The sequence below is a fragment of the Nelumbo lutea genome, chromosome 1 (genome assembly GCF_056320005.1).
Source record: "Nelumbo lutea isolate HS-2025 chromosome 1, American lotus-T2T, whole genome shotgun sequence".
In the NCBI taxonomy this organism is placed as follows: domain Eukaryota; kingdom Viridiplantae; phylum Streptophyta; class Magnoliopsida; order Proteales; family Nelumbonaceae; genus Nelumbo; species Nelumbo lutea.
In genome coordinates, this window is record NC_142684.1 from 98946029 (window position 1) to 98972142 (window position 26114).

Consider the following 26114-nt stretch of genomic DNA (forward strand, 5'->3'; position numbering starts at 1 on the left):
CATAAACCCACCTCATTAGATTCTCTGAATGTTTAGAGCTTTTCAAATTTGGTGCTCTATTACTCCCACTCTGTACCAATTAACTTGTTCCAGAGGTCCTGACTTGATGCTAGTTCAAGTTTGGAAGACTTACAGCTGACTAGGATTTATGGTTCCAGCATGACAAGAGTGGTGAATAATTAAAATAGCTTCATGTATCAAGCTACTTAAACAAGAAAATAGCGGGTGTTATGGAAAATAAAGGAGCTTGATTTAATTTTCTCTTAGACAAAATTTTTAGCTTTTTGTTTGGATATTTGGAACTTGGATTTCTTTGATTTTTTTTTGATAAGTAGTTTTTTTTATCAATAATGATAGAATTGTAATACTCTGAACCAGGGCTGCTTATAAGGGCTATGCAGATACTGTGAGGTTGCTTTTGTTTAGAGATGCAAACCAAGGTAGACAAGATAAGGAAGGTATATTACTGAGGTTTATTATCCTCCTATATGTTCTGCTTTTTTGTCTGGGTGGTTTACAATCTTGTTTCTGTTCAACTACAGCAACTTATGACCATATTTCCTTGTTGCTGATAGATAAAGCTATCCATCTAGTTTTAGATACTCAATTGCATCAGATAGTATCATGACCATACAAGAATACAAACAAGTAATTATATTGTTTAAATTCTTATATTGGCCATCGAGACAAAATGAAGAAGTTCAGATGGTTAACACAGTATATGAGCTTGATTATACAATGGGTGGGGAGGGAGGCTAATGCTATGGCTGATTCATTAGCTAAGCAAGGGATAACTAGGGATCAATTGTAATTCTTGTGCTGTTTTTTTTTTTCTTTATGAGTGAGGCTGCATCTCGTGCCTCCATCGAGGAAGCTTGTAACAGTTGCTTATATTTACTGATTTAATGAAATTTTAAAGAACTTTTACTTATAAAAAAAAATCTTATATTGATCATCTCTTATTCCAGTCAATCATTTTGTTGATAGATGGCTAACCATTCATACATACAAATAATACAAGTACAGTACTATTGTTTTTTTTTTCTTTTGAAGCCAGTTCTATTGTCTTTCGAAAGGCCTTTTCCATTAACATATTTCAATTGCATTTTGAAGTTATAAAATGGAAGAAGACCATTTCTTTGTAATTCTGCTTATAAATAACCAGACATTTTATGCCAGTGATTTTAGATGATCTGAAAATATGTCTTCATAATGTATTATGGTATGTGTGCCTATACAATAATGATGAATTATACAGGTGCATGGTACAACTTTGAAATCCTTAACACAGTAATGTTTGATGACCAGTTTAACTTCAACCAAGAATATGATATTTATTTGATGGTTTCAGATAGTGACTTTATTTTTGATAATTTTAGGTAGATACTAACTTTCTTTCCCTAATTATAACTTTATAACTCTTCTAAGTGCAAATCATAACATCCTTTCATGTCATATGGCTTTCTTTATAAGTAATCAAGAAAAAAAAAAGAAACAAATAATGCACTGATTCCTCAGACAATCTGCACATGGCACAACACAACAATTTTGAATCTGCATCCTCTTGTTATTAAAGTGATTTATGGTTAGGGCATATCTGAAAATAGAAAGCTTCTGATGATAAACTCTACATAATTGGTATGATACTAACACCAAAAAAAAAAAAACTATTTTATAAATGTGACTATTCTTGGTTTTGTTTATTTATCATGCTAATCACATTACATCACTGGAAATTGTTATCATGTAGGTAGTTTGTTTTTCCCTGATTGGCAATATGTATTTGTGTATGTTTGCACCTATGAACATAAGTTACATTTCGTTCTTTTTTAATTAAAGTTTCTTGTTATTGTCAAACTGAATATAAGAGATGTACATGGAACATATAGCTAAAAAGGAAAAATCAGAACCACAAAGAGGGAATGCTTAAATGCAACAGAATTACCATACAGATTCTCCATCCAACTGTAGAAAAATTTGCTTAGCTAAAATTAAGAAAAAAAGAAAGAAGGAATGGAGAAAGCCATCTACTACTAAAACATGCAATCGTGAACAAAAAAAAAAAAAGGTTCACAGGACCACCAAAATGCTTAAAACATTACCCATGCGAAGTTCCTACTTTGACTTGTTGTTTCCATCAAATAATCCTTAGTTTGAGATTTGTATTAAAGAGAGCTGGGTAAGAAGGCCTCTGCTGATTGGTGTTGCCTGTTCTGATTTGTAAACTTGATTTGGAAAAACGCTTAGGATCATGTTAACTGGAGACGGTTAGACTTTGTCCTTGAAAAAATGAATTTTGGTCAGGTTTGGAGAAACTGGATTCAAGTTTGTACCACATCCCCTAACTTATCTGTCCTTTCAAATGGGAAGTCAGCTGGTTTCTTCAAGAGCTCAAGGGAGCTTTGGCAGGGGGACCCTCTTTCCCTCCTGTTCATATGCTTGATGGGAATTTTAACCAATTTCATTGATCGAGTGGGAGAGGTGGGGCTTTGGGATGGCTTTAAGTGGTTCCTGGAGGTGAAAAAGTTCTGGTGCTCCAATTTGCTGATGACACTTTGTGCTTCATTGATGCACAGACTCAACAATTAGAAGTACTTTTGGGTGTACTTAGTTGGTAGTTGGTTTGAAGTTGTAACAGACCTGAAGGTTAACTGGGGGAAAGCAGCCTAATTCCTGTGGGGAATGTGGAGAGCATTGAGGAATTGGTTGAGGTCCTTGCTTGTCAAGTGGGATTTCTGCCTATTAAATACCTGGACCTCCCTCTAGGTACCAAATGCACTTTGACTCTGATTTAGGAACCAGTTTTGGAGCAGGCTGAGCGGCTGGAAAAGAAGCTTGCTTCCTGGAAGGCTAAATATCTTTCTCTTGGAGGTAGGATCATGCTTTTGAAAAGTTTTTTATCCTATCTTCCTTCCTTCTACCTGCCTTTGTTTCTCATACCAGGGAAAGTGGCCAAAAAAATTAAAAAGCTGCAGAGGGATTTCTTATTGGAAGGGCTGGGAGGAGGAGAAGAAGATTCATCTACTTAGTTGGAACCAGATTTGTGCTCCAGTGGAGAATGGTGGCCTGCGGGTTAGGAATCTGAAGGTATTTAACATGGCTCTGCTTGTAAAGTGGATTTGGAGGCTTGGGGTGGAAAGGGGAAGGTGGTGGAGAGGTTTAATTGCCGCAAAATATGGTTTAGACAGAGGAGATTGGATAACTACATCTTCATTTCCCACCTTAGGCTATTCAATTTGGAAAATAATAATGGACATCCTCCCAAATTTCTGTAGAGGGCCGAGTCCTAAGTTGGGTAATGGAAGCAGGTTGGCCTTCTTGAAAGACCCCTGGTGCTGCAACAGTCCACTCTCAGAGCTCTTCCCTCTGTTGTTTCAAATTGCAGAAGAGGCAGATTGCTTTGAGCTGATTGGGAGGTCTATTGTGTGGAACCCTGCCTTCCAGAGGAATTTCCAGGATTGGGAGATTGATAGTCTGGCTGAGTTGCTTGAATTAATTTCAGTTCAGGAACAGGACTTGAACAGAGCAGTGTTTTGAAAGGTGTGGGAGGCATATGCCTGGAGGCGTGCCTCCAGGCGAGGCACTCCCAAAACGCCCTGAGGTGTATGCCAGAGGTGCTGACACCTATGAGGCATACGCCTCAGGTGCAAGAGGCATGCCTCATGCGCTTTTTACATGGGGCTTGTCACCTCATGCGCCTCATGCACACCTCATATAAAAAGATTGAAAAAAATAAAAAAAAAGGAAAGGAAAGGAAAAGAAAAGAAAAGAAAGGGAAGGGAAGGGAAAGAAAAAGGAAGAAAGAGAGAAAAAGAAAGGGAAGGGAAGAAAAGAAAAGTGGAAAGAAAGTGGTCTGCCAGGCCCCTTCAAAGAAATTACTAAAAGTAATTTCTTAGCTAGATCAAACATGTGGGTGAACATATGTATAAGCTTAGATTTGCTCATTAGATTGGTCTTCTGATGCAAAATGTACTTTAACTAACGTATGAAATGCATGTCTTGACATAACACAATATGGTGTGAGAAGTGGCTTATACATTCTGGTAGCCATATATATAAACTTAGATTAAATCTTCAGGTTGGTCTTGTGAAATATGTCTTAACATATGGCATAATATGGTTTGAGGAGTGCCTCTTATATTTTCCAGTTTGAGCCTAAAGGTGTTTTCCTTGAGCATAGCCTCTAGGTAAGCTGGCACACTTTCACAGCACTGGTAATGATCAATGACCAAATGCTGGCTTACCTATGTAAGTATTAACGCTTTATGATGAGTAATGTTTATAGTCTTACAATGTCAGGATGTACACCTCTGCACTGGGCTGCAATAAGAGGAAATGTGGAGGTATGCACGGTACTTGTACATGCAGGCACAAAGCAGGAATTAACAGTCAAGGATAGTGCTGGATTTACTCCTTCCCAGCTTGCTTCTGATAAGGGTCATCGACATGTTGCTTTTTTCCTTGTACGTACTGTGTATTTATATTCTATTAACCAAAGCAAACTCTTTGCAGACTTGAACTTTTTAATGATTTTGATAGATAATATTAGTATTATATTCTAGATCAATGGCTATGCATGGTATGATGTGCCTCAGTTTTTATGCAATTCCGGTTCACATTTACTTATGCAATTCATCCTCTCTTGAATCAGTAATACTTCAACATGGTTATTTTGTAGATTTTCCTCCTTATCATAGCATAGATCTTCCAAAATGAAAATAATTGGAAAACAAAATTACAGTTTGTCATGGTTGAAATCATGATTTGATGTTGCAAGGTGCCAACCAACTGGTTAGTAAGGTCTCCTGCTGGTCATAGCAGAGACTTGGGATCGAATCCTGCCTGGACCCCGGTTGGGGGGTTATGGGTTGGGGGATGGGCTACCCCCGTTGAGTGGCCCTTCAAAAGAAATTAAAAAAAAAATCATGATTTGATGTTTTGATTGGTTTGGGTGGGTGCTTGGTAGTTAGACCCTAACCCTAAATGTTCGGGTTAGGGTTGACCCATGGGTGGTAGCATTTATAATTGCACAGCACATATTTTTATAGCAAATAGAAAATTTTATTAACAGAAAAGGCTGCATGCTAGTGATAAAAAAACAGTTGCATGCTTTAACTATACACAGCTTCAATTTCCATAAAATACTTTCAATGATTATTTCATATCCAATTGTCATTGACCACAGAAGTCCACATAACCTTAACATGTACTATACTATACTATATAATGTAAAAATAGATTTATAATTATATAGCATATATTTTTATATGAAATAGAAACTTTTATTAACAGAAAAGGTTGCATTCTTTAACCATAGAAAGCTTCAATTTCCATAAAATACTTTCAATGATTATCTTACATCCAATTATCTTATCCCCATTATAAGAACCTAAAACTTAATCTCTAATGATGTTGCTCATAGAATTAGAGCAGGATGTGTAAAATGGAAAGGTGCATCCGGAACCTTATGATAGGTGAATACCACTTAGATTAGAAGGAAAATTCTATAAAACAATTGTAAGGCCAGCTATGCTGTATGGATATGGAGCAGAGTGTTAGAAACCTAGGAAGAAATGTGTGTATTGAGATGGACAAATGGAAAACTAGAAAAGATAGGATTAGAAGTGAAGTCATTTGAAGGAACTTAGGAGAAGCTCCAATAGGTGATAAAATGAAAAAAAGTAGATTCAGATGGTTTGGTCATGTACATAGAGGACCACCTACTGCACCCATAAGAAGCAATGATCTGTTACAAGTTGAAGGGGCTAGAAGGGCTAGGGGGTGACCAAAAAGGACATGGGTTGGAGTAATAGGAAGTGATTTAAGTGCTCATAATTTAACATTGGATATGGAATAAACAGAATGGAACGGCAAAACGGGATTCATGCAGCCAAGTAGTTGGGATGGGGGTAAAACTGTAAAACAGACATGTTTAAGAGGCTTGGACATTCAGATTTCAGAATACCAAACAACTTCACTAAACTCAGAACACCAAATTTAGAGTTTAGAATTGTTCTCAGAATCTTTTTGATTTTCCAAGATCTAATGGAAAACACTTTATATAATAGTAATCAGAGTCATTATTTATACACATACTGGATCTGCTATGAACACAAATGTGAGAACCTGGCTAAGTGACCAATCATGAGTGAACAAGCCAGTGTTCCGTACACATGGGGCCCACATCCATACAGCCAGGGGGGAGGGGGTTAAAACTATAAAACACACATGTTTAAGAGGCTTCAACATTCAGAATACTGAACAACTTCACTAAACTTAGAGCTCCAAATTTGGAGTTAGAATTGTTCTCAGAACATTCATGATTTTCCAAGATCTAATGGGAGACATTCTTTATATTTCAGTAATCAGAGGCACTATTTATATACACACAGGATCTGCTATGAACACAAATGTGAGGACTTGGTTAACTGACCAATCACAAGTGAACATGCCAGTGTTCTGTACACATGGACCCACATGTGGATGTGGACCCCATGTGTAATTGTTTATGAAACACTGGCGTGTTCACTTGTTATTGGTTACTTAGCCAGGTTCACACACTTAGTGTTTGCTTCAAATCCAGACTCATCATCATCATTTTCGTCCATGCCTTTTCACAACTATAGGGGTTGGCTAAATGAATCCTGTTTCGCCAGTCCATTCTATTAAAAGCCATATCCACTGCTAAATTATTAGTGCTTGAGTTATTTCTTACTATTTCTACCCATGCCCTTTTTGGTCTATCCCTAGCCCTTCTAGTTCCTTGAACTTGTATCAAATCACTTCTTTTAATTGGTTCTGTTGATGGTCTTCTAAAATCCAGATTCATGTATTCAAATTTACAAGATTACTCCTAATAGATCTAATATTTCATTAAAGTTCCTGTGTATTTTCTTGATCCACTAGCCACTGCCCTTTTACGTACAACCTTGGTCTCATTTTGTACAGCTTTTTGGTCTGTAATGTGTGGTTCTGGAGGATGTACAGGGTTTATTCTCTCAGCCAAATGATGGTTTCAGTAAGAAAGTGTCGTCAGTCTATGATGCCTCTGCTGGGGTGTCTAGGCTTGAGAGAAATCAGAGAATTTTTGCATATAGGGCTTGAGCTACCAAAGCCTTTCTATGGCCTGCAGTTCCATCATTTTGAAACTCACTGGCATCAGATTATAAATTCTGATGAACCTATTCCATGATTCCTGAGGTTTTTGGGTAGATTTGTGCAGATTTAGTAGTTGTTTCTGTTTATTATTTGTTTAGATAGGAAGTGGGAACCACAACACTCTTGTTGGGCCCTTTTTAGTGGTTCTTTTAAATTATTTATGCAGTTTTATGTGTTAGCTGCCCTATAAGGGCATATTGCTCATTGTACCCTTTCCAAATTAAAAGTATAAATACTAGTGACGAGGGCGACCAGAACTGATTGCTCTCTTTTCTTTCTCAATCTCTTCTCTTCTCTTTCTCTTCTTCTTCAAGAAATATCTCTTTTCTTTACAGATTCTTTGATTCAGTAGTTTTCTTCTTGGTATCAGAGCAAGACTAGGGTTTCTTGGAGTTCTTCCATGCAGTCCTAGATCAGCCAATTGCATGAGGAGATTGTTAGAATGCTCGAGTCAGGGGTATTTTGGTCATTCTGGATTATCTGCTTGAGAGTGAAAGGTCTATTGCATCTGAGTTTAAGTTATGTGTCCCATCTTCTGAGGGACAAAATGGTCTTTCCTGTAACTCTATGTTTTTGAATAAATACAAGTGGGTCAGCTAGGGGAGAGTGATTTTGACTCACTTCTAGTCTGGCCGAACTTTTCTTTCTTCTTCTTCTTCTTCTTCTTTCTCATTTCTTTCTTCTTCTCTACTTCAACCTAGAATCTGCTAGAGTTTACTAACATGGTATCAGAGCTGTAAGGTCGTATCCTCATTTCTTTCTTGCTGCTGTTCTCTTTCTGGGTTCGCCGCCAACTTTCACAGTCATCTTCTTCCTTTTCGACTGACCTGAGTGGAGGTTCGATAAGGGGCTGAAAAGGAGTTGTCGTTTTGTGGACCTGGAGGTGAGGATGTCTCCCGTCGTTGCTGTAGTGGTCGTTGGAGTGGTATACTAAACCCTCTATTCAGTATCGAAGAGGGCTGAATGTGGACAGGTATGAACACTACTATTGTTTGTCCAAGGGACTGTGAATGTTTCTTTTTTTGTTTCAAAAGTTGGTTGTGGTGGTGGTGCTTAGTGTGACTGATATGCATCTCAGTCGTGTTCCTTTGCATTTCTCTTCGTATGTATGTTGAAAGAAGAGTTGTCGACTGCTGAAGTTCACAATAGCAGTAGATTGGTGGTGGTTGTGTCGTGGTGATTGGTGTATCTATGTTTCAAAAATATTTAAAAGTGATCTCCTATACCTTGTGTGTAATCAGTTCTGCAGTGTGCAGCCCAAGTGTTTGATGTGAGGACTGAGTGATTTCAGTCTTAGTGTGTTGATGGTGAATGGTTCTGCAGTGTGCAGCCCAGGTGTTTTGATGTGAAGACTGAGTGATTTCAGTCTTAGTGTGTTGATGGTGAATGGTTTTGCAGTGTGCAGCCCAGGTGTTTGATGTGAAGACTGAGTGATTTCAGCCTTAGTGTGTGGTGTGTAATGTGTATTTAAAGAAGCTGGAATTGGTGGTGTTATAAGTGAGATAAGTCTTGTGAAAGAGTGTGAGGTTGTGTTGTATATTTGAAGGTAAAATAATTAAGATGGCTTCAATTGAAAATGGGAATGATAACAAAACAGGTGTCATGCTTTCTCCAGACTATCTAAGTGTTCAAATGACATCCATCAAGTTGAATGGTGAGAATTATGTACCATGGGCAAAATCTGTGGAGGTGTTCTTGAAAGCCAAGAGAAAGGTAAAACATGTAAGAGAGGAGAAGCCTCCCTCTGATTCCCCTAGGTTCAGTGACTGGGAACAAGTAGATGCACAGATAATGACATGGCTCTGGAACAGCATGAAACCAAAGATTAGTGTGAACTTCATGTTCCTAGATACAGCTAGGGAAATCTGGGATCATGCTAAGAAGTTGTACTCTGGACAAGACAATACAACTAGGGTGTATCAGTTGTACCAAGAGTATTTCAATTTGAAGCAAGGGAGTCAAAGCTTAGAAGAGTACTATGCAAGTTTGAGGAACATTCGTAATGAGCTTAATGTGTATCATCCTCTAACATCAGATGTTCAGATCCAACAACAGCAACGTGAGCAGCTTGATGTGACAAGGTTTCTTGTGGGGTTGAAGGCTAAGTATGAGCCTGTTAGAGCACAAATATTGGGAGGATCTACTCTTCCCTCACTTGAAGAAGTTTTTGCTCGTCTTAAGAGGACATCCATTGAGTCGGTAGAACATTCTTCTCTCTCTGACAGATCTGGTTTGGTAGTGACTAAAGGGGTTGGTCGTGGAAATAGAAGTGGTGGTGTCAGGAGTGGACTCCCAAGCAACCGTGGTGGTCACATGTTTAGCAGGGCTAGTGGTCGGACTGGAGGTCGAGACTCAGGGGGAGGTCGGGGAAGAGGAAGGAGTTATACTCAGAGAAAGTGTACACATTGTGGTTTAGAGGGGCACACAGTTAATTTCTGCTATGATTTGCATGGTACACCCAACACTTGGGCTAACCATGCTAGGACTAAGGGTAGTGACACAATTACTGAAAGTTAGCAAACTGACCCAATCCCCTCCACATCTACTTGTGCTTCTGAGAAGGAAATGGTGAGTGTACCACGTGCAGTATATGAACAGTTCATTCAAACATCTCAGCAGAACACCGCTACACTTGCCCATTCAGGTATGGCTTGCTTAGCTTCCAAAGACTCACACTGGATCATTAACTCCGGGGCCTCGGACCATAAGTCTGGGACTCATGATGTATTTTCTTCCCTTTCCCACTCCTCCACACCTCAAACAGTTACACTTGCTAATGGTTCTACATCTCCTATCTGTGGTGTTGGTGATGTTAATCACTCCTCATTGCCTTTATCATCTGTTTTATATGTTCCTAAGTTTCCTTTTAACCTTATGTCTGCCAGCAGATTAACCAAGTCTCTTAATTGTTCTGTAACCTTCTACCCTTCTTCTTGTGTGTTTCAGGATCTCAAGACGGGGAGGAAGATTGGTGGAGGGCATGAAGCAGGTGGATTATATTACCTTGATGGTGGTGGTCCTCCAGTAGCTTTTCAGTCATCTCTTACTCCTCTTCAGTGGCACTGCAGACTTGGTCATCCTTCTCTCAAGGCCTTGAAGTTACTGGTTCCTTCCTTGAGTCATCTTTCATCATTAGATTGTGAGTCATGTCAATTGGGTAAACATCATAGAGTCTCATTTAGTCTAAGAGTTGATAGTCGTGTCTCAAGTCCTTTCTCTTTAGTTCATTCCGATGTATGGGGTCCAATTAAAGTGGTGTCATACAATGGGTATAAGTATTTTGTAATCTTTGTTGATGACTTTTCAAGGATGACATGGATTTATCTTATGAAAGATCGTAGTGAGTTGTTCCCTATTTTTCAAAAATTTTATGCTGAAATACGCACTCAATTTGGTGTTCATATTAAAATCCTTCGCTCCGATAATGCCAAAGAATACAACTCCTCACCATTTCAGCAATACCTAGAACATCATGGGATCATTCATCAAACTTCTTGTGCCTACACCCCACAACAGAACGGTGTAGCTGAACGAAAAAATCGACATCTTGAAACTGCTCGATCCTTGATGATTAATATGAATGTCCCAAAACATTTTTGGAGTGATGTTGTTCTTACATCCTGTTTTCTGATCAATCGGATGCCCATGTCAATCCTTGGAAGTCAATCCCCTTTCTCCGTGTTGTTTCCCACTTTATCTCCATTTCCTCTTACCACAAGAATCTTTGGCTGTGTTTGTTTTGTTCAACACTTGGGGCCTGGGTTAGACAAGCTAGATGCTCGAGCTACTAAGTGTATCTTTCTTGGCTACTCAAGGACTCAGAAAGGGTATAAGTGTTATAACCCAAAATCCCATAAATCGTTTGTGTGCTCTGATGTCACCTTCTTTGAGTCAGTTCCGTTCTTCTCAGATGCTGGGGTCTCTTCCTCTCCCTCTGTGGTTCCCCTTCCTGTACCTGTTGTGGACATCCTTCCAGGAGCTCCTGTTTCTACTGCAGATGCACATCCTATGCTTGTTACTACTGGGAAGCCGCCAATCACTCAAGTGTATACCCGCAGAAGTGCATCGGGCCCTCCTCCACTTCAGCCCCTGTCGACAGATCCTGCTACTGCTCCTCCTTCAGATGCTGATCTTCCTATTGCTCTGCGAAAAGGTAAACGTACTTGTACTTCTCACCCCATTTCACACTATGTTTCTACTGCTCACCTTTCTGCTTCTCATTGCAAATTTATATCATCACTCTCATTTGTTCCCATTCCCAAGACTGTCCAGGAAGCTCTTGCCTCCCCAGGGTGGCGGCAAGCCATGGAAGAAGAACTCTCTGCTCTACAACATAATCACACATGGGAACTCACCGCTCTTCCTTCCGGTAAGCACACAGTTGGGTGTAAATGGGTCTACACAGTGAAGTATCTTCCTGATGGCAGTGTGGAGCGATTGAAAGCGAGGTTGGTGGCCAAGGGTTATTCTCAGATGTATGGTGTGGACTATATGGAGACATTTTCTCCTGTGGCTAAGATTGGTTCAGTTCGGGTGCTGATTTCATTAGCTGCTATGTATGATTGACCTCTTGTACAACTTGACATAAAAAATGCCTTCCTGCATGGTGATCTAGTTGAGGAGGTGTATATGGAGCAACCACCAGGGTTTGTTGCTCAGGGGGAGTCTGGCAAAGTGTGTAGGCTCAAAAAGGCAATTTATGGACTGAAACAATCTCCACGTGCTTGGTTTGGCAGGTTCAGTGAAGGGATGAAAGCCTTTGGGATGAAACAATGTCAGGTTGATCATTCTGTGTTCAGCTATAACTCAAAGGATGGGAAAATCTTGCTAGTCGTGTACGTGGATGATATTGTCATAACTGGGAGTGATAGCAATGGAATCAACAGGTTGAAGAAATTCTTACAGGATCACTTCAATACGAAAGATCTGGGGAAGCTGAAATATTTCCTGGGAATAGAGGTTGCGAGGTCAAAACATGGGATCAACCTATGTCAGAGAAAATATGTTCTTGATCTACTTGAAGAAACAGGGTTGTTAGGTGCTAAACCAGCAGAGACTCCTATGGAACTCAATGCCAAGCTGAGTGTTGATGCGGGTGAAGAGTTTGATGATCCTGGAAGATACAGAAGGTTGGTGGGCAAATTGAACTACCTGACCATTACCCGACCAGATATATCATTTGCCGTGAGTGTGGTGAGCCAGTTTATGCAACATCCTCGGGTTCCTCACCGGGAAGCTGTTCTGAGAATTGTTAGGTACCTAAAAGGTGCTCCAGGTCGTGGTTTGTTATACCAAAGTGGAGGAATTCTTGAGATAGTAGGGTACACAGATGCTGACTGGGCTGGTTCTATATCAGACAGGAGATCAACTACAGGGTATTGTACCTTCCTTGGTGGCAATCTTGTAACTTGGAAGAGCAAGAAACAAACAGTGGTGGCAAGAAGTAGTGCAGAAGCAGAGTACAGGACTATGGCCCATACCACATGTGAGCTAGTATGGCTAAAGAACTTGCTTCAAGAGATGGGATTCTCAATTGACAAACCCATGAAATTATACTGTGATAACCAAGCTGCTGTTCACATCTCTTCCAATCCCGTCTTTCATGAGAGAACTAAGCATATCGAGGTTGATTGTCACTTTGTAAGAGATAAAGTAATAAGTGGGGTGATAACCACATCTCATGTGAGCTCAGGAAATCAGTGGGCAGATCTCCTCACAAAGGGATTGTCTCGGGGAAGAATAGATTACATTTGTAACAAACTGGGACTATATGATATATACTCTCCAGCTTGAGGGGGAGTGTTAGAATGCTCGAGTCAGGGGTATTTTGGTCATTCTGGATTATCTGCTTGAGAGTGAAAGGTCTATTGTATCTGAGTTTAAGTTATGTGTCCCATCTTCTATGAGGGACAAAATGGTCTTTCCTGTAACTCTATGTTTTTGAATAAATACAAGTGGGTCAGCTAGGGGAGAGTGATTTTGACTCACTTCTAGTCTGGCCGAACCTTTCTTTCTTCTTCGTCTTCTTCTTCTTCTTCTTCTTTCTCTTTTCTTTCTTCTTCTCTACTTCAACCTAGAATCTGCTAGAGTTTACTAACAAAGATAAAGGGCTGATCGATATACTTCAGACTGCCCAGTTCTTAGATTTTTTGGTGGGTTTCAGTCATCAAGAGGGTGATCTGTGTTTTGGCATCAAAATCAGGAAAAACTGGAGTGTGGGGAAGAGTCCTAGTCAAGTTGGACTCTTCATTTTTTATCTAATATTGGGCGCTTGGACCTTGTTGGACTTTCTGTAGGTTTTATATAAGGGGTGGTTTGGTTTCTAGGAGTTTTTGAGCCTTCTAGAGTGGGAGAAGAGGGATTTCTCTCAGGATAGGTTTTTCTTCTTCTGGAAGGGTTTGTTACCCTTGTGTGTGAGATCGATTTGATCTTAGAGGCTTTCTACCTAGTTATTTCTTGTTTTTGAATTGTTTGAAGTTGAAGTGGAGAGTTGGAATACTGAGCAAAAGTCCACCGGTAACATGGGTCTGGGTGTAGGAGGTCCTAGCGATATTTTTGGGTATGGAATTCTTACCACAGTGAAATTGGATGGTACAAATTATTTAAAATGGGCACAATCAGCCAAGATGGCCATTGGTTCTCATGGGAAACTGGGGTACATCACTAGGAGGAGAAGAAACCTAATACAGATTCCTCCTAGTGGGTACAAGAGAATTACATGGTGATGCCATGGCTGCGTAATTCTATATTACCTCACATTGGTAAAAATTTTTTGTGGACTAATACTGCTAAGGAGATTTGTGATGGAGTGACTGAAACCTATTCCCAGAAACAAAATGTAGCTAAAGCCTAAGCCTCTTGCTATGTATTTCTCCATGCTGAAAACACTTTGGCAGGAGGTAAATCACTTAGAGGTTGTGGTTTAGGAGAGTATGAAGGATGCAACAACCTATCAGAAGTTGGTGGAGAAGAATAGGGCCTTTGAGTTCTTGGCTGGATTGAACCCTGAATTTGATATTGCCAGGCAACACATCATTTCCAAAGAAAGTATGACTCTTTCTCAATCTTATGCCTTTTTTTCTAGAGAGGAGAGTAGGAGGGATGTCATGTTGAGACAATTTGGGATTGACCAGTCGACTATGATTAGTACAGTCAAATCTAAGCCAAATGGAGACAGGGGGAGTAGTGAGACTAGGAGGGAGGATATGAAGGACTTGGTGTATGACTATTGCAAGAAGACTAAGCATACCAGAGACACTTGTTGGAAGCTCTACTCACATCTCATACCAGCTCAAGTCAAGAACAAGAAGGGAAATGCAAATGTGGCAATTACAAGAGACTCTTCGGGACCTCTTACCCAAGCTGACTTGGAGTCCATTGTAGTAGTAGTAGTAGTAGTAGTTAGAACTGAATTGGAGAAGTTATGGACAAATTATGAACAAGAAGTATTCAATCAGTTCTAGTTCTTCGGACAAGCAACAGAGTGCAGAAGCCAATCACACTACTTCCTTTGCTCATATAGGTAGTTCATATGCAGTTGCAAATTATGCATCCACCTCATGTAAGGAGGGACCTCCCTGGATTATAGACTCAAGAGCATCTGAGCACATGACCAATATATCTACCATTTTCAGTTCTTACCAGTTGTGCTCTGGTAGTGACAAAGTCTTTATAGCAAATAATTCCCATATTCCCATTGTTGGGAAAGGGACAACTAAAGTAACTGATGACATTACTTTATCCTCTATCTGACATCTCCCTAGACTCCATTCTTATCTTCTTTTTGTTAGTTCTCTAACAAGAAATTTGAAATGTTCAGTGACTTTCCTTCCTGGTAATTGTGTTTTGTAGGATTTGGAGTCAAAGAGGATGATTGGGAGTGGTCGTGAAGTGGATTGAATCTACCTTCTGGATGAGATTCCGAAACATTAAAGCCATCATGTTAGTAGTATTAGTAGTAGTGGATCAGAGTCAGTGAGTCAGATTATGCTTTGGCATAATCGTTTGGGTCATCTTTCTTTCAGTTCATTGAGATCTTTGTTTCCAAAGTTGTTTGAGTCTGTTCAGTTGGGAAAGCATTGTAGACATTCTTTAAACCAAGTAATAAAGGAAGTTCTTTTGCTTTTGATATTGTTTACACTGATGTATAGGAACTTTATCATATTTCTCCCATGGCTGGTTACCATTATTTTCTTTTGTTTGTGGATGATTACACACAGTATTCTTGGATATATTTCATGAGATCACATGATGAGGTACCTATTTTGGTGTGCATAGTTTTCAAGGCGTCTAGGCGATTCTAGGCGACATTGGGGTGCCTAGGCGATAAAAGTTTTATAATATAAAAAACTGACTTTTGGCTAGCTTTCTAGTTTTATATACCATTCAGCATGTATGTTAATTGAAAAAATAGCAATTCTCTTTATTAAGAACATTAAATTTCCTCTAAAAATGTGGCAAATCATCACATCTAAAAGATAAAAATCTTTTACATGTATTAATTTCATTATTTTCAAAAATAATACTACTATAATAAGTATTTAATAGAGCAAATTCATATTAATTAGTAGCTAAAGAAGGTTATTAACTTTATATGATAAATATTCAAGACAGAAAGTAAAATAGAAAAAAAACAAGGATGGAGTTTCTATTTTATTTAATTAGAGAGAGAATAGAAAAAAGAACTTTATTATTCTATTCTTTCTTTCCTTCTTTCTTTCTTTCTTTTTCTCTGCTTAAAACCCTTTGATCTTTTAAATTTCAATAGTAAAACATTAAAACAAAGTATAATTGATATATATAGCATATAATAAAATGTATTAACACATACATTAATAAGATACATCAATATAAATGACATTATAAAAGGCGCCAACCTTGTCATTTTTGTCGCCTAGGCGGGCGCTTAGTCGCCTAAGTGAGTGCCTAGTCGCCTAAAAGGGTGCCTAGTTGCTAAAAGTCAAGGTGTTTGGGCGAGGCGCCCAACCACAGGCACCTAGTCGCCTAGGCAACACCTTGACAACTATGTTAGTGTGACAATTCTACCAAATGGTTCTCACACAATTTGGAGTGAGGACTAAGGTTTTCAGATCAGATAATGCTAGAGAATACTTTGAGAAGGATTTAGCCACATTTTTTGGAGCATGGGGTGATTCATTAGAGTAGTTGTGCATATACACTACAACAAAATGGGGTAATAGAGGGGAAAAATAGACACATTGTGGAGGTGGCAAGAAGTCTTATGGTGTGTACTTCAGTTCCTATTCCTTTTTGGGGGGGATATAGTTCTCACAACTGTGTATTTGATTAACCATGTACCTTCATGCATTCTGGGGTTTAAGGTGCCACTCACTCTTCTTTTTCTAGATGGGGAGATATTTCATATACCTTTGATAGTTTTTGGGTGTGTTTTCTTTGTTCACATTCTTAGTCATCATTGCAAGTAGTTGGATTCTAAGGCCAAGATATATGTTTTCCTTGGGTATGCTTAAAACCAAAAAGGGTATTGTTGTTATGATCCAATGTTGAGGAACAAGTTTGTCACTATGGATGTTACCTTCTTTGAGTCTATTCTTTTTCTTTGGTGGTTCTCCTCAGGGAGAGTGTTTTGGGGAGGAGAACTCACAGTTTGTTCCTCTTCCTGTTTCATTTGTTCCTCTTCCTTCATTTGATCCATTAGTTCCACTGCTCGATCCACTATGGCCAGCCTTATAGTGTTTTCAGCAATGCAAGAGGGTTGACTCCACACATGCTCCATTACAAGAACCTACACACTCTTTGTCAGTCCATTTGAGATTCCAGATTTGGTCGATACAGTTCACCCTTGAGCCTGAGCCTGTTATTTCCCCTAATGATGATGTTTTTGTACCTAAAACTGATGTTGCAACTGATCCCATTGATCTTGATCTTCCCATTACACTCCGCAAGGGAAAGAGAAAGTGTACAACCCATTGCATTTCACACCATTTTTCCTACAATGCCCAATCACATTCCTATTGTGCATTCCTTCCTTCCTTGGATTCTATGTCTATACCCAAGAATGTCAATGAGGCTCTCTCCAAACCTGAATGGAGAATAACTATGCAAGAAGAAATGGAGGCTTTGGTTATGAACTAAACATGGGAGATAGTTGATTTTCCTATAAACAAAGAGATAGTCAAATGTAGATGGGAGTTCATTGTGAAGTATAGGGCTGATGGCAGTATAAAGAGGTACAAGGCATGGTTGGTTGCAAAAGGGTATACACAGACCTATGGTATTGATTACCTGAAGACCTTTGCACCAGTAGCTAAGATGAGTTCAATTCGAATTCTCGTCTCTAGTAGCTACCTATTCATGGCCCCTCTTCCAACTTGATGTTAAAAATGCATTCCTTAATGGTGATTTGCAAGAGGAGGTATATATGAACATTCCAACTGGTTTTTATGAAAATGTTGGTGAGGGAAAAGTTTGTAAGCTGAAGGAATCATTATATGGTTTGAAATAGTCACCTAGGGCATGTGGAGATTCGGTTTGCTAATGAAAGAAGAATGTTTAACTGGTTAGCACAAGGTGTCGAGATTCAGTTTCAATGGCCAAAAAGATGTGCTAATTCATTTGTGGATACCCTTGCTAAACAAGGAGTGGGAAGGGAACAACTGTTTTGGGTCATTCTGTAATTGAATTATATTCATTTGGGGAGGGTTAAGAGAGTTTACCCCTCCTTTGTACTTCTTGCTATATTGAAAGTTTTAATAAAATGTTGTTATTGATAAAAATAAACAGCCACCTAGGGCATGGTTTGACAGGTTCAGAGGGGCACTTATCCGGTTTGGATACACACAGACTTAGTCCGGTCATACTCTCTTTGTGAAAGGAGAGAAGCACTTGTGTCAGTACTGATTGTGTATGTGGATGATATAGTTGTTATAGGGAACGATTTGAGGTAGATTGATGCACTTAAGAAGTCACTACAACAAGAGTTTGAGATCAATGATCTAGGTGAACTAAAATATTTTCTAGGGATTGAGGTTGCAAGATCCAAGCATGGGATATTCATCTCTCAGAGGAAGTATGTGTTGAACTTACTACAGGAAACTGGGAAGCTAAGAACTAAACTAGTTGATACTCCTATTAACCCAAACCATAGGGTTAATGCTTTGGATGGTGAGTTGGTTAAGGATGTGGGGAGATATCAGACCAAGATCCAAGCATGGGATATTCATCTCTCAGAGGAAGTATGTGTTGAACTTACTACAGGAAACTGGGAAGCTAAGAACTAAACCAGTTGATACTCCTATTAACCCAAACCATAGGGTTAATGCTTTGGATGGTGAGTTGGTTAAGGATGTGGGGAGATATCAGAGGATGGTAGGCCGACTATTATATTTATGTATGACACATCCAGACATTTCCTATCTTGTTAGTGCTGTGAGTTAGTATATGCATGCTCTTTGGGTTCAGCACTAGGAAGCCATTGAGAGGATACTTGCATACTTGAAGAAGCATCCTGGTAGAGGGATTCTATTCTCAGACCATGGGAAAATCCACATTAGGGATATGCACCTTTGTGGGAGGAAATTTAGTTTCATGGAAGTGTAGAAAACGTCAGTTGTGGCTAGGTTAAGTGTAGAGGCCAAATATAGATCTATGGCCCATGGTGTTTCAAAGCTACTTTGGGTTAGATCCTTACTAAGTAAGATTGGGATAAGAATTGAGGAGCCCATGATGTTATATTGTGACAACCAAGCTGCAATCAATATTGCCCACAATCCGGTTCAACATGACAGGACAAAGCACATTGAGGTTGATAGACAGTTCATAAAAGAGAAGGTGACAACTAGAGAAGTTTATCTACCTTATGTCTCCTCTAAATTACAGTTAGTTGATATCTTCACCAAAGGGGTTGCAAAGAACAAGCTTGAACATGACCTATGCAAGTTGGGAATGTATGACATTGACTCCCAACTTGGAAGGGAGTGTTGAGGTTTATGGGCAAATTTGTGCAGATTTAGTAATTTTTGTTTAGATAGGAAGTGGGGACCACAACACTCTTGTTGGGTCCTTTTTTAGTGGTTTTTTTAAGTTATTTATGCAGTTTTATGTGTTAGCCACCCTATTAGGGCATATTAGTCATTGTACCCTTTTTTAATTAAAAGTATAGTGAGGGGGGCGGCCAGAACTGGTTGCTCTCTTTTTTTTCTCAATCTCTTCTCTTCTCTCTCTTCTTCTTCAAGAAATATCTCTTTTCTTTATAGATTCTTTGATTCAGCTGTTTTCTACTATTCCTTTGAATTTGTAGATAATTTGTACTATGATTTGCACATCTCTTTTTGCCTTTCTACTTGAAAAATTATAATTAATTTTGGGATGTGTCCCTTCTAATACAATATCACTTTTACCTTTTCAAAAAAAAAAAGCATATACAATAAAATTTTATTTATTTGAGATGTCTCTATGAGTCGTACTTTTTTGGGTTCACCAAGTGGGACTTCCAGAGGCATCAGGCATGTCAGATTCTGATTTGTGCGTCTGAGTCAATGCAACACTGATTCCCCACATTGTTAAAGCTGACCAAAAGTTGTCTTCTCAGAAAACATATCCTCTCTCTCAAATCAATTAAGGTGCTTAATCGTTCCTAAAATCTGCTTGCCTGTCCAGATCCAAGAATAACTGATTCTGCTATAATTTCTAGAAGCTGTAAGCACTCAATGACTTCTCTGGTAAGAGACTTCTTAGATGGGATACTGAACTACCTTTCTATTAGCAATGTTAAAACAATCAGTAGTTGGCTTGCCTGATTTCATGGAAACTGAATTTCTACATCTGGAGACAAATGTGTAAAGTTTTAGCAATCCTTGTTCAGTCATCACCCAAGAGGTGCCACCAAGGCCATTCCCCAACTTAAATCCAAGCAAGTGGAAATTGTCAAGAATTTAGCAATACCTTTCTAGAGGCTGATACCAAATTTGGCTGTTACAGGTATAGGTACTTAGTCATCTGGGAGTAACTATACTTTGTCTGGATGACTCTATTTCATATGCCTAAATCTTCTGTAGTAAATCTCTGAATTATCCTCTCAACAACATTTTGGTCATAATAGCATCTTTTTAACCCCCAATCCACCAAAAGTGTCTGGCCTTCAACCCCTTTTCTTTTGATGGCATAGGTTGCACAACTTTAGGATGCTCTGTGTCTATTGAACTCTATTGATCCCGGCCTTGACTTTTGTACCGCTGTCTACGAAAGACCCGAAATGGAGGAGGATTGGGAGGAGAAGGCAATAGCACTTGTTTCTATTTCTCCTCACTTGAACTCTTCTCCTGAGGAGAAGTAGAAAAGAAAGGAACATCCTCAAAGAAAGAGACATCCATGGATACAAAGTACTTTTTGGAAATGGAATCAAAGCAACGATAACCCTTTTGGGAGAGAGGGTAGCCAAGGAAGAGACAAACAATAGATTTGGGATCCAGCTTACCACGGGTAGGAGATAAATCATGGACAAAACACTTACACCCAAAGACACGCATAGGGATAGGAAACTATGGAGCCTTAGGGAAGAGGAGATGATGAGGGGACATGTACTCCAAGAGACGAGATAGCATCCGATTGATGACATAAGCCACAGTCATAACAACATCCACCAAGAACCTTTTTGGAACATTCATGTGTATCATCAACCCCCGGGCAACCTCTAGGAGATGACGGTTTTTCCTCTCTGCAACCCCATTTTGTTGAGGGGTTCTAGCACAAGAGCTACGAAGAAGCGAGCCACAAATTTCAAAAAATTCTATGAGATCACCATGAAAATACTCCTTGGCATTGTCTGATTGGAAATTTTGAATCTCTGTTTGAAATTGTGTGTATATCATACGTTGAAAAGATTTCACAAGTTTAGGGATTTTCTCTCGAGAGTGCATAGGGGTAAACCCAAGTATATCAAGAGGAGTCATCAATAAAAGATATGAAATATTTGTAGCCATTCTCCGTTGGAATATTTACAGGTCCCCAAACATCAGAATATACAATGAGAAAATGAACTTTTGATCTTTTATTACGTAAAGGAAACGAAGTTCTATAATGCTTGCTTAGCTAAAACACACAACACTGAAAATCATTGACTAACACTGACTTAAACAATTCTGGGAACAAATACTTCAAAAACTCAAAGGGCATATGACCCATACGATTGTGCCATAAAGTAATCTGACTGTTATTGGATTGACTCAAAGACTTTGAGGCCACAAGACCAAAATATAGAGACCATTTACCATGTTCTCGCTACCGATCATCCTCCCGGAGGCTAAATCCTAAAAGACACAAGATTGAGGAAAAAAAGCTTATTGAGCAGTTCAAAGATTGTGTAATGTTACTAATAGATAACAAATTAATAGGCAACTTTGGAACATGTAAAACATTTGACAGAGGTAGGCCAAATGGCAAAGATATAGATCCTCGACCAGCAATGGAGGAGAAGGATCCACCAACTAACCTCACTTTATCTCTACCAGAAAGAAGGGTGTATGATTGGAAAAAGGTTAACTTACTAGTCATGTGATTGGAAGCACCTGAATCAATAATCCATGGAGATTCAGAGGTATCAGTAGACACATTGAATGCAGAAGCTAAGTTACCTAAGGAAGAAGCAAAAGAGGTGGAGGGAGTGGGTCCAAAATTTGCTTGTGTAGTGCCCTACCATATTGCTCCAACTGGTCACGGAAGGCATTGATAATATTTTCCTTGAGATCAGAACTAAGGGGGCAATCCTGGGGATTCGCAGTAGTACATCTACTATGTGACTCATGAGAGGGCATGTTAGCCGAGGCGAACTTCTAATTTGGTTTCTTATTCTGCTCTTGTGCTGATCTCTTTCTTAGGTCTTGTGCCGACTTCGACTTTCCATGCAATTCCCAATATGTCTGCTGTGTGTGTCGGGATTTCTAACAATGAGTGCACCATAGTTTATCTTTATCATCAACCCTTTTCTGACCATTTCCCTTTCTTGCTGAATTAGTATAACCTCTTACAACTAAAGCAATGGTCTCCCTCTCAAGAGGATTCATGGCAGATTTTCTACTTTCCTCAAATTGAACCAATGCATACACCTCTTGAACAGATGGAAGATCCTTGCTGCCCAAAATCTGAACTCGAATGGGCTCATACATGGGATTAAGCCCCAGCAAAAACACAAACACCTGCTGCTGTGAAACTAACTGTTTGTAAGCTTTGGCATCCTTCTCACTCTCTTAGTCAATGTTTTGATTGTAATCTAACTTTTTCCAAATAGATGTGAGGGCAGAATAGTAGGTGGATAGGTTTCTTTCCCCTTGTTTACATGTTGCAGACTTGGCTTGCAATTGATAAATTCTAGCAAAGTGTCTCTGCTTAGAGTAAGTTGACTTTGCTTGTTCCCATATTTCCTTAGCTGTCTCAGCCCACATAAAATTCTGCTTAACCGATGGTACCATAGTAGTCAGAAGCCGTGACATAATCATGCAATTCTCCTGGTCCCACTTATCATATTCAGCAGTACCAGCCCTAGGCTCCATTACTTTCCCATTGATGTACCCTGCCTTTCCTCGGGAAGTGATGTACAGTCGCATCTCCTTAGACCATGTTAAATAATTCCTGCCATCTAAGGGGATGATAGTTGTTGGAAAACTCATGGAGTCCTGACTACTATTCATTCCTCCTTGATTGAAGGAGGTTCCAGAAGTTTCAGAGTCCTCAGAGGCCATAGCAAGGAGTGGTTATCAGAAGGTTCAGACCTACAAACCTCCTCCCATAGTCCACACACCAAAAAACACAGCTCTCACTTCAAGTGTTAAAAAAAATTGTAACACAGCACACTGTGTTTGCTGTCACAGGTTCACAGGTCTAACCGATCTCACACGAGCTAGTTTAGGCCACATATGGCATCTACAGCACCTTCCGTCACAGATTCACAGGTCTAACTGACCTCACAAAGGCTAGTTTGAGTCACATGTAACATCTACAGATCTCCTGTTGTATCTTTTCATCTGAACCTGGTCATACATGACCTACACAGGTTCTTCACCCACACAGATTTGGATCACCGACCCACAGGGACCAATTTAACAGGTCTACACCATTCGGCTGAGGCAAACTTTAGTATGTTCTTGGTAACAGTACCAAGAACCAATAAAAAAAAACTTCAGTTTATATTTCTGATCAGTTCGACTGACTTCTGGAAGTTACAGTCCAGAGAAGAATGGAAGAGACGAAGAAAGGACAACCAGCGACCTCTAAGATCAGGCAATCATCACTTGCTTTGTGGAAGTGTTTGTTCATGTTTTTGTTCAAGAATTAATGGAACATGATCAGCTGAACAGTTCTCAGGGCAAGGTCAAATGTATCTTCCTCATTCTCAGTCCAGACATGCAATGGGAGAGCTTTGATCAGTCAAGGAAACTTTTACAGAGCCCTGTCCTGCTCTGATACCATGATATCAATCATAAATGAAACAGAGAAGAGAGAAGGAGAAGGGAAAAGAGAAGAAAAAAGAAGAGAGAGAATTGAAGTCCAAAAAGTATGGGCTGGCGGTGCCAGTCCTTCTATTTATATGTTAGAGCGACCATTACAATAATAAGAAAGAAGGAAAAGACAAAAGTGCCCTTGCGGCACATAACCAAGATTACATCACATTCTATTATATGCTATATATCATTTATAGTATACTATATATCATAGGTGTCCACCTAGGTGACAAAAATTGATGTCAAGACAGTCCATTATCATTTATGCGTTGTTTTAATGTTTTACTATTGAAATTTTAAAGTTCAAAAAGTTTTGAGGAGAGAAAAACAAAGAAAGAAATAATAGAAGTATAGAGAGATTTCTTTTTTTTTCTGATCTCTCTCTCTCTCTCTCTCTTTTCAATTAAACAAAACAGCAACTGCATCCTTTTTTTTCTATTTTATATTCCATCTTGAATTTTTATCATATAAAGTTAATAGCCTTCTTCAGTTGCTAATTGATATGAAATTGCTCTATTAGATAAATAGTAGTATTATACTATTATTTTTGACAACAATGAAATTAATATATTTAAAAAATTTTTATCTTATAGTTATGATGATTTACCACACTTTTAGAGGAAATTTAATGTTTTAAATAAAGAGAATTGCTATTTTTTCAATTAATATGCATGCTGATTGGTATATATAATTACGGAACTAACCGAAAGTTAGTTTCTTATATCATAAAATTCATATTGCATAGGCGCCGTGTCTCCTAGAATCACCTACACTACTTGTATCATAAAATTTTTATTGTCTAGGCGCCCTAGTGTCTCCTAGAATCACCTAGACTACTTGACAAATGCACATATTTAAATTCTTTGAGAATTGTTAGTTTTTACTCTCAGTGTTTCAACTTTGTTAACAGTAACATTTTGTTTTCTATTTTGAAGTCAAATGCACAAGGGACAAATAGAAGTTTCTGTAAGGACAAAGTTGGCATTGGGACATTAGCAGATACAGGATATGCCCCCATTTTATTGTGTATCATAATGATTCTTATAGTGCTGTTCATCAACTCCATTCTTACAGGTGGGCAGCTTTATTCTTCAAAATGTTCATAATGAACTAAATGGAAGATACCAATTGATGCTTTAAATGTTGATTACTTATTACTAGCCTACTACTCGTTGCAGCTCCTAATTTCACAAAGGTCACTGCTGTTGTTGGACTTTGGGGATGGGTTGCCGTTTCTCTTGCTTTTGGTTCACTATTCATGTTCTACAGATGTAGCAGGTAACTGACAGATGAAACATTCATAATTTTCAATTTTAGATTTTTATTTTTTTAAATACTGCCAAGAATGCACATAAAAAATTTCTTATCCTCTCATTGATTGGGCATATTATTCTCATGAATTGGTTCAAATCCATCCACTTCTGACCATAGTGCATGGTGGGAATTCTGAATGGTCCTACAAGGCTCATCAGAGCTGCTTAAGTGTTGGACTGGCTAAATGAGAAGTGCAACTGAACTGCAAGGGGTTGTGAGGTTTCACTTTTGAAAAAGAGAACAAATGGAAATTTTAGTGCACAAGAATTTGCAATTCTAAATGTAGAGATACAGCAAAAGAATCTCAGTTGTTTCCATGATAGATGTGAAAGTAGTTTTTCTCCCAACTGGTTGACTGCTAACACTACTGGTTGACTATTAACAATACTGGTCAAACTGTTAACAATAAAAAGGAGAAAGAATAGAAAAACTTTAACTGCTTCTTCTAGGATGATTCAACCACCTCCTAAAGGCTGTTGAGCTCTATAGGGATAGAAAACAACCCAAAAAACTTTGAGTGCCACTTCCAAAGGTAGGCTTAAGCCCTAAACCTAGCACGCACTTGGTTTCTCTAAGTCTTCCTGTTTTAGGTCACACAATACCCTGGACAGCAGCAAGAAACTCTCCAATAACCCTCCAAGATTCAGACGATATATGTTCAGCTTCCAGCCCTAGGATGTTTTCATGCAGTCAGCTGGATTAAGACCACATGAGAACCTTAAACAATCCTAGTCCTGCTCTGTTACCAACTTGGAATAGTTTCTGTAACAGGCTTAGGTTTAGACTTTAGTGTGTGAGATCAGGCCAGAAAAAATACAAAGGAGAAGAAGAAGAAGAAGAAGTTCTGCTGCCTCTCTATTTGCTATTTATATGTTTCAATAAAAAGAAGACTACAAAGACTAAATTACCCCTGCTGCCTATGAAATAACATAACAGTAGCTAAAGGCAATAAATAAAAGATGGGACCACATAACTAAGACTCCTTTGTTGTATCTCTACACTAAATTTTGAAACAAGTAAAATATTTTAAAACAATCTTATCAGATGGGTTAGAGTATCATGTTATTAGTAAGAAGGTTGTAGCCTTACATGTTGAAGTACTACATTGTCTAAACCATTTAAACTTTAAGCATCACAGTTACATCTTCAAGTGATTTAAAATGTTAG

General features: G+C 38.9%; 1 protein-coding gene across 2 annotated transcripts in view; it reads left to right on the plus strand.

Moving 5' to 3' along the window:
• Positions 1 to 26114, plus strand: part of LOC148876358 (Ankyrin repeat family protein with DHHC zinc finger domain-containing protein) — a 56203-nt gene that overhangs the window by 3554 nt on the left and 26535 nt on the right. For both annotated transcript variants that reach the window (XM_088966677.1, XM_088966676.1), the window contains exons 4-7: positions 379 to 458; positions 4300 to 4463; positions 24569 to 24707; positions 24812 to 24911. In XM_088966677.1, coding sequence (XP_088822803.1) covers positions 379 to 458; positions 4300 to 4463; positions 24569 to 24707; positions 24812 to 24911 — 483 coding nt within the window. The remainder of the gene's footprint in view (positions 1 to 378; positions 459 to 4299; positions 4464 to 24568; positions 24708 to 24811; positions 24912 to 26114) is intronic.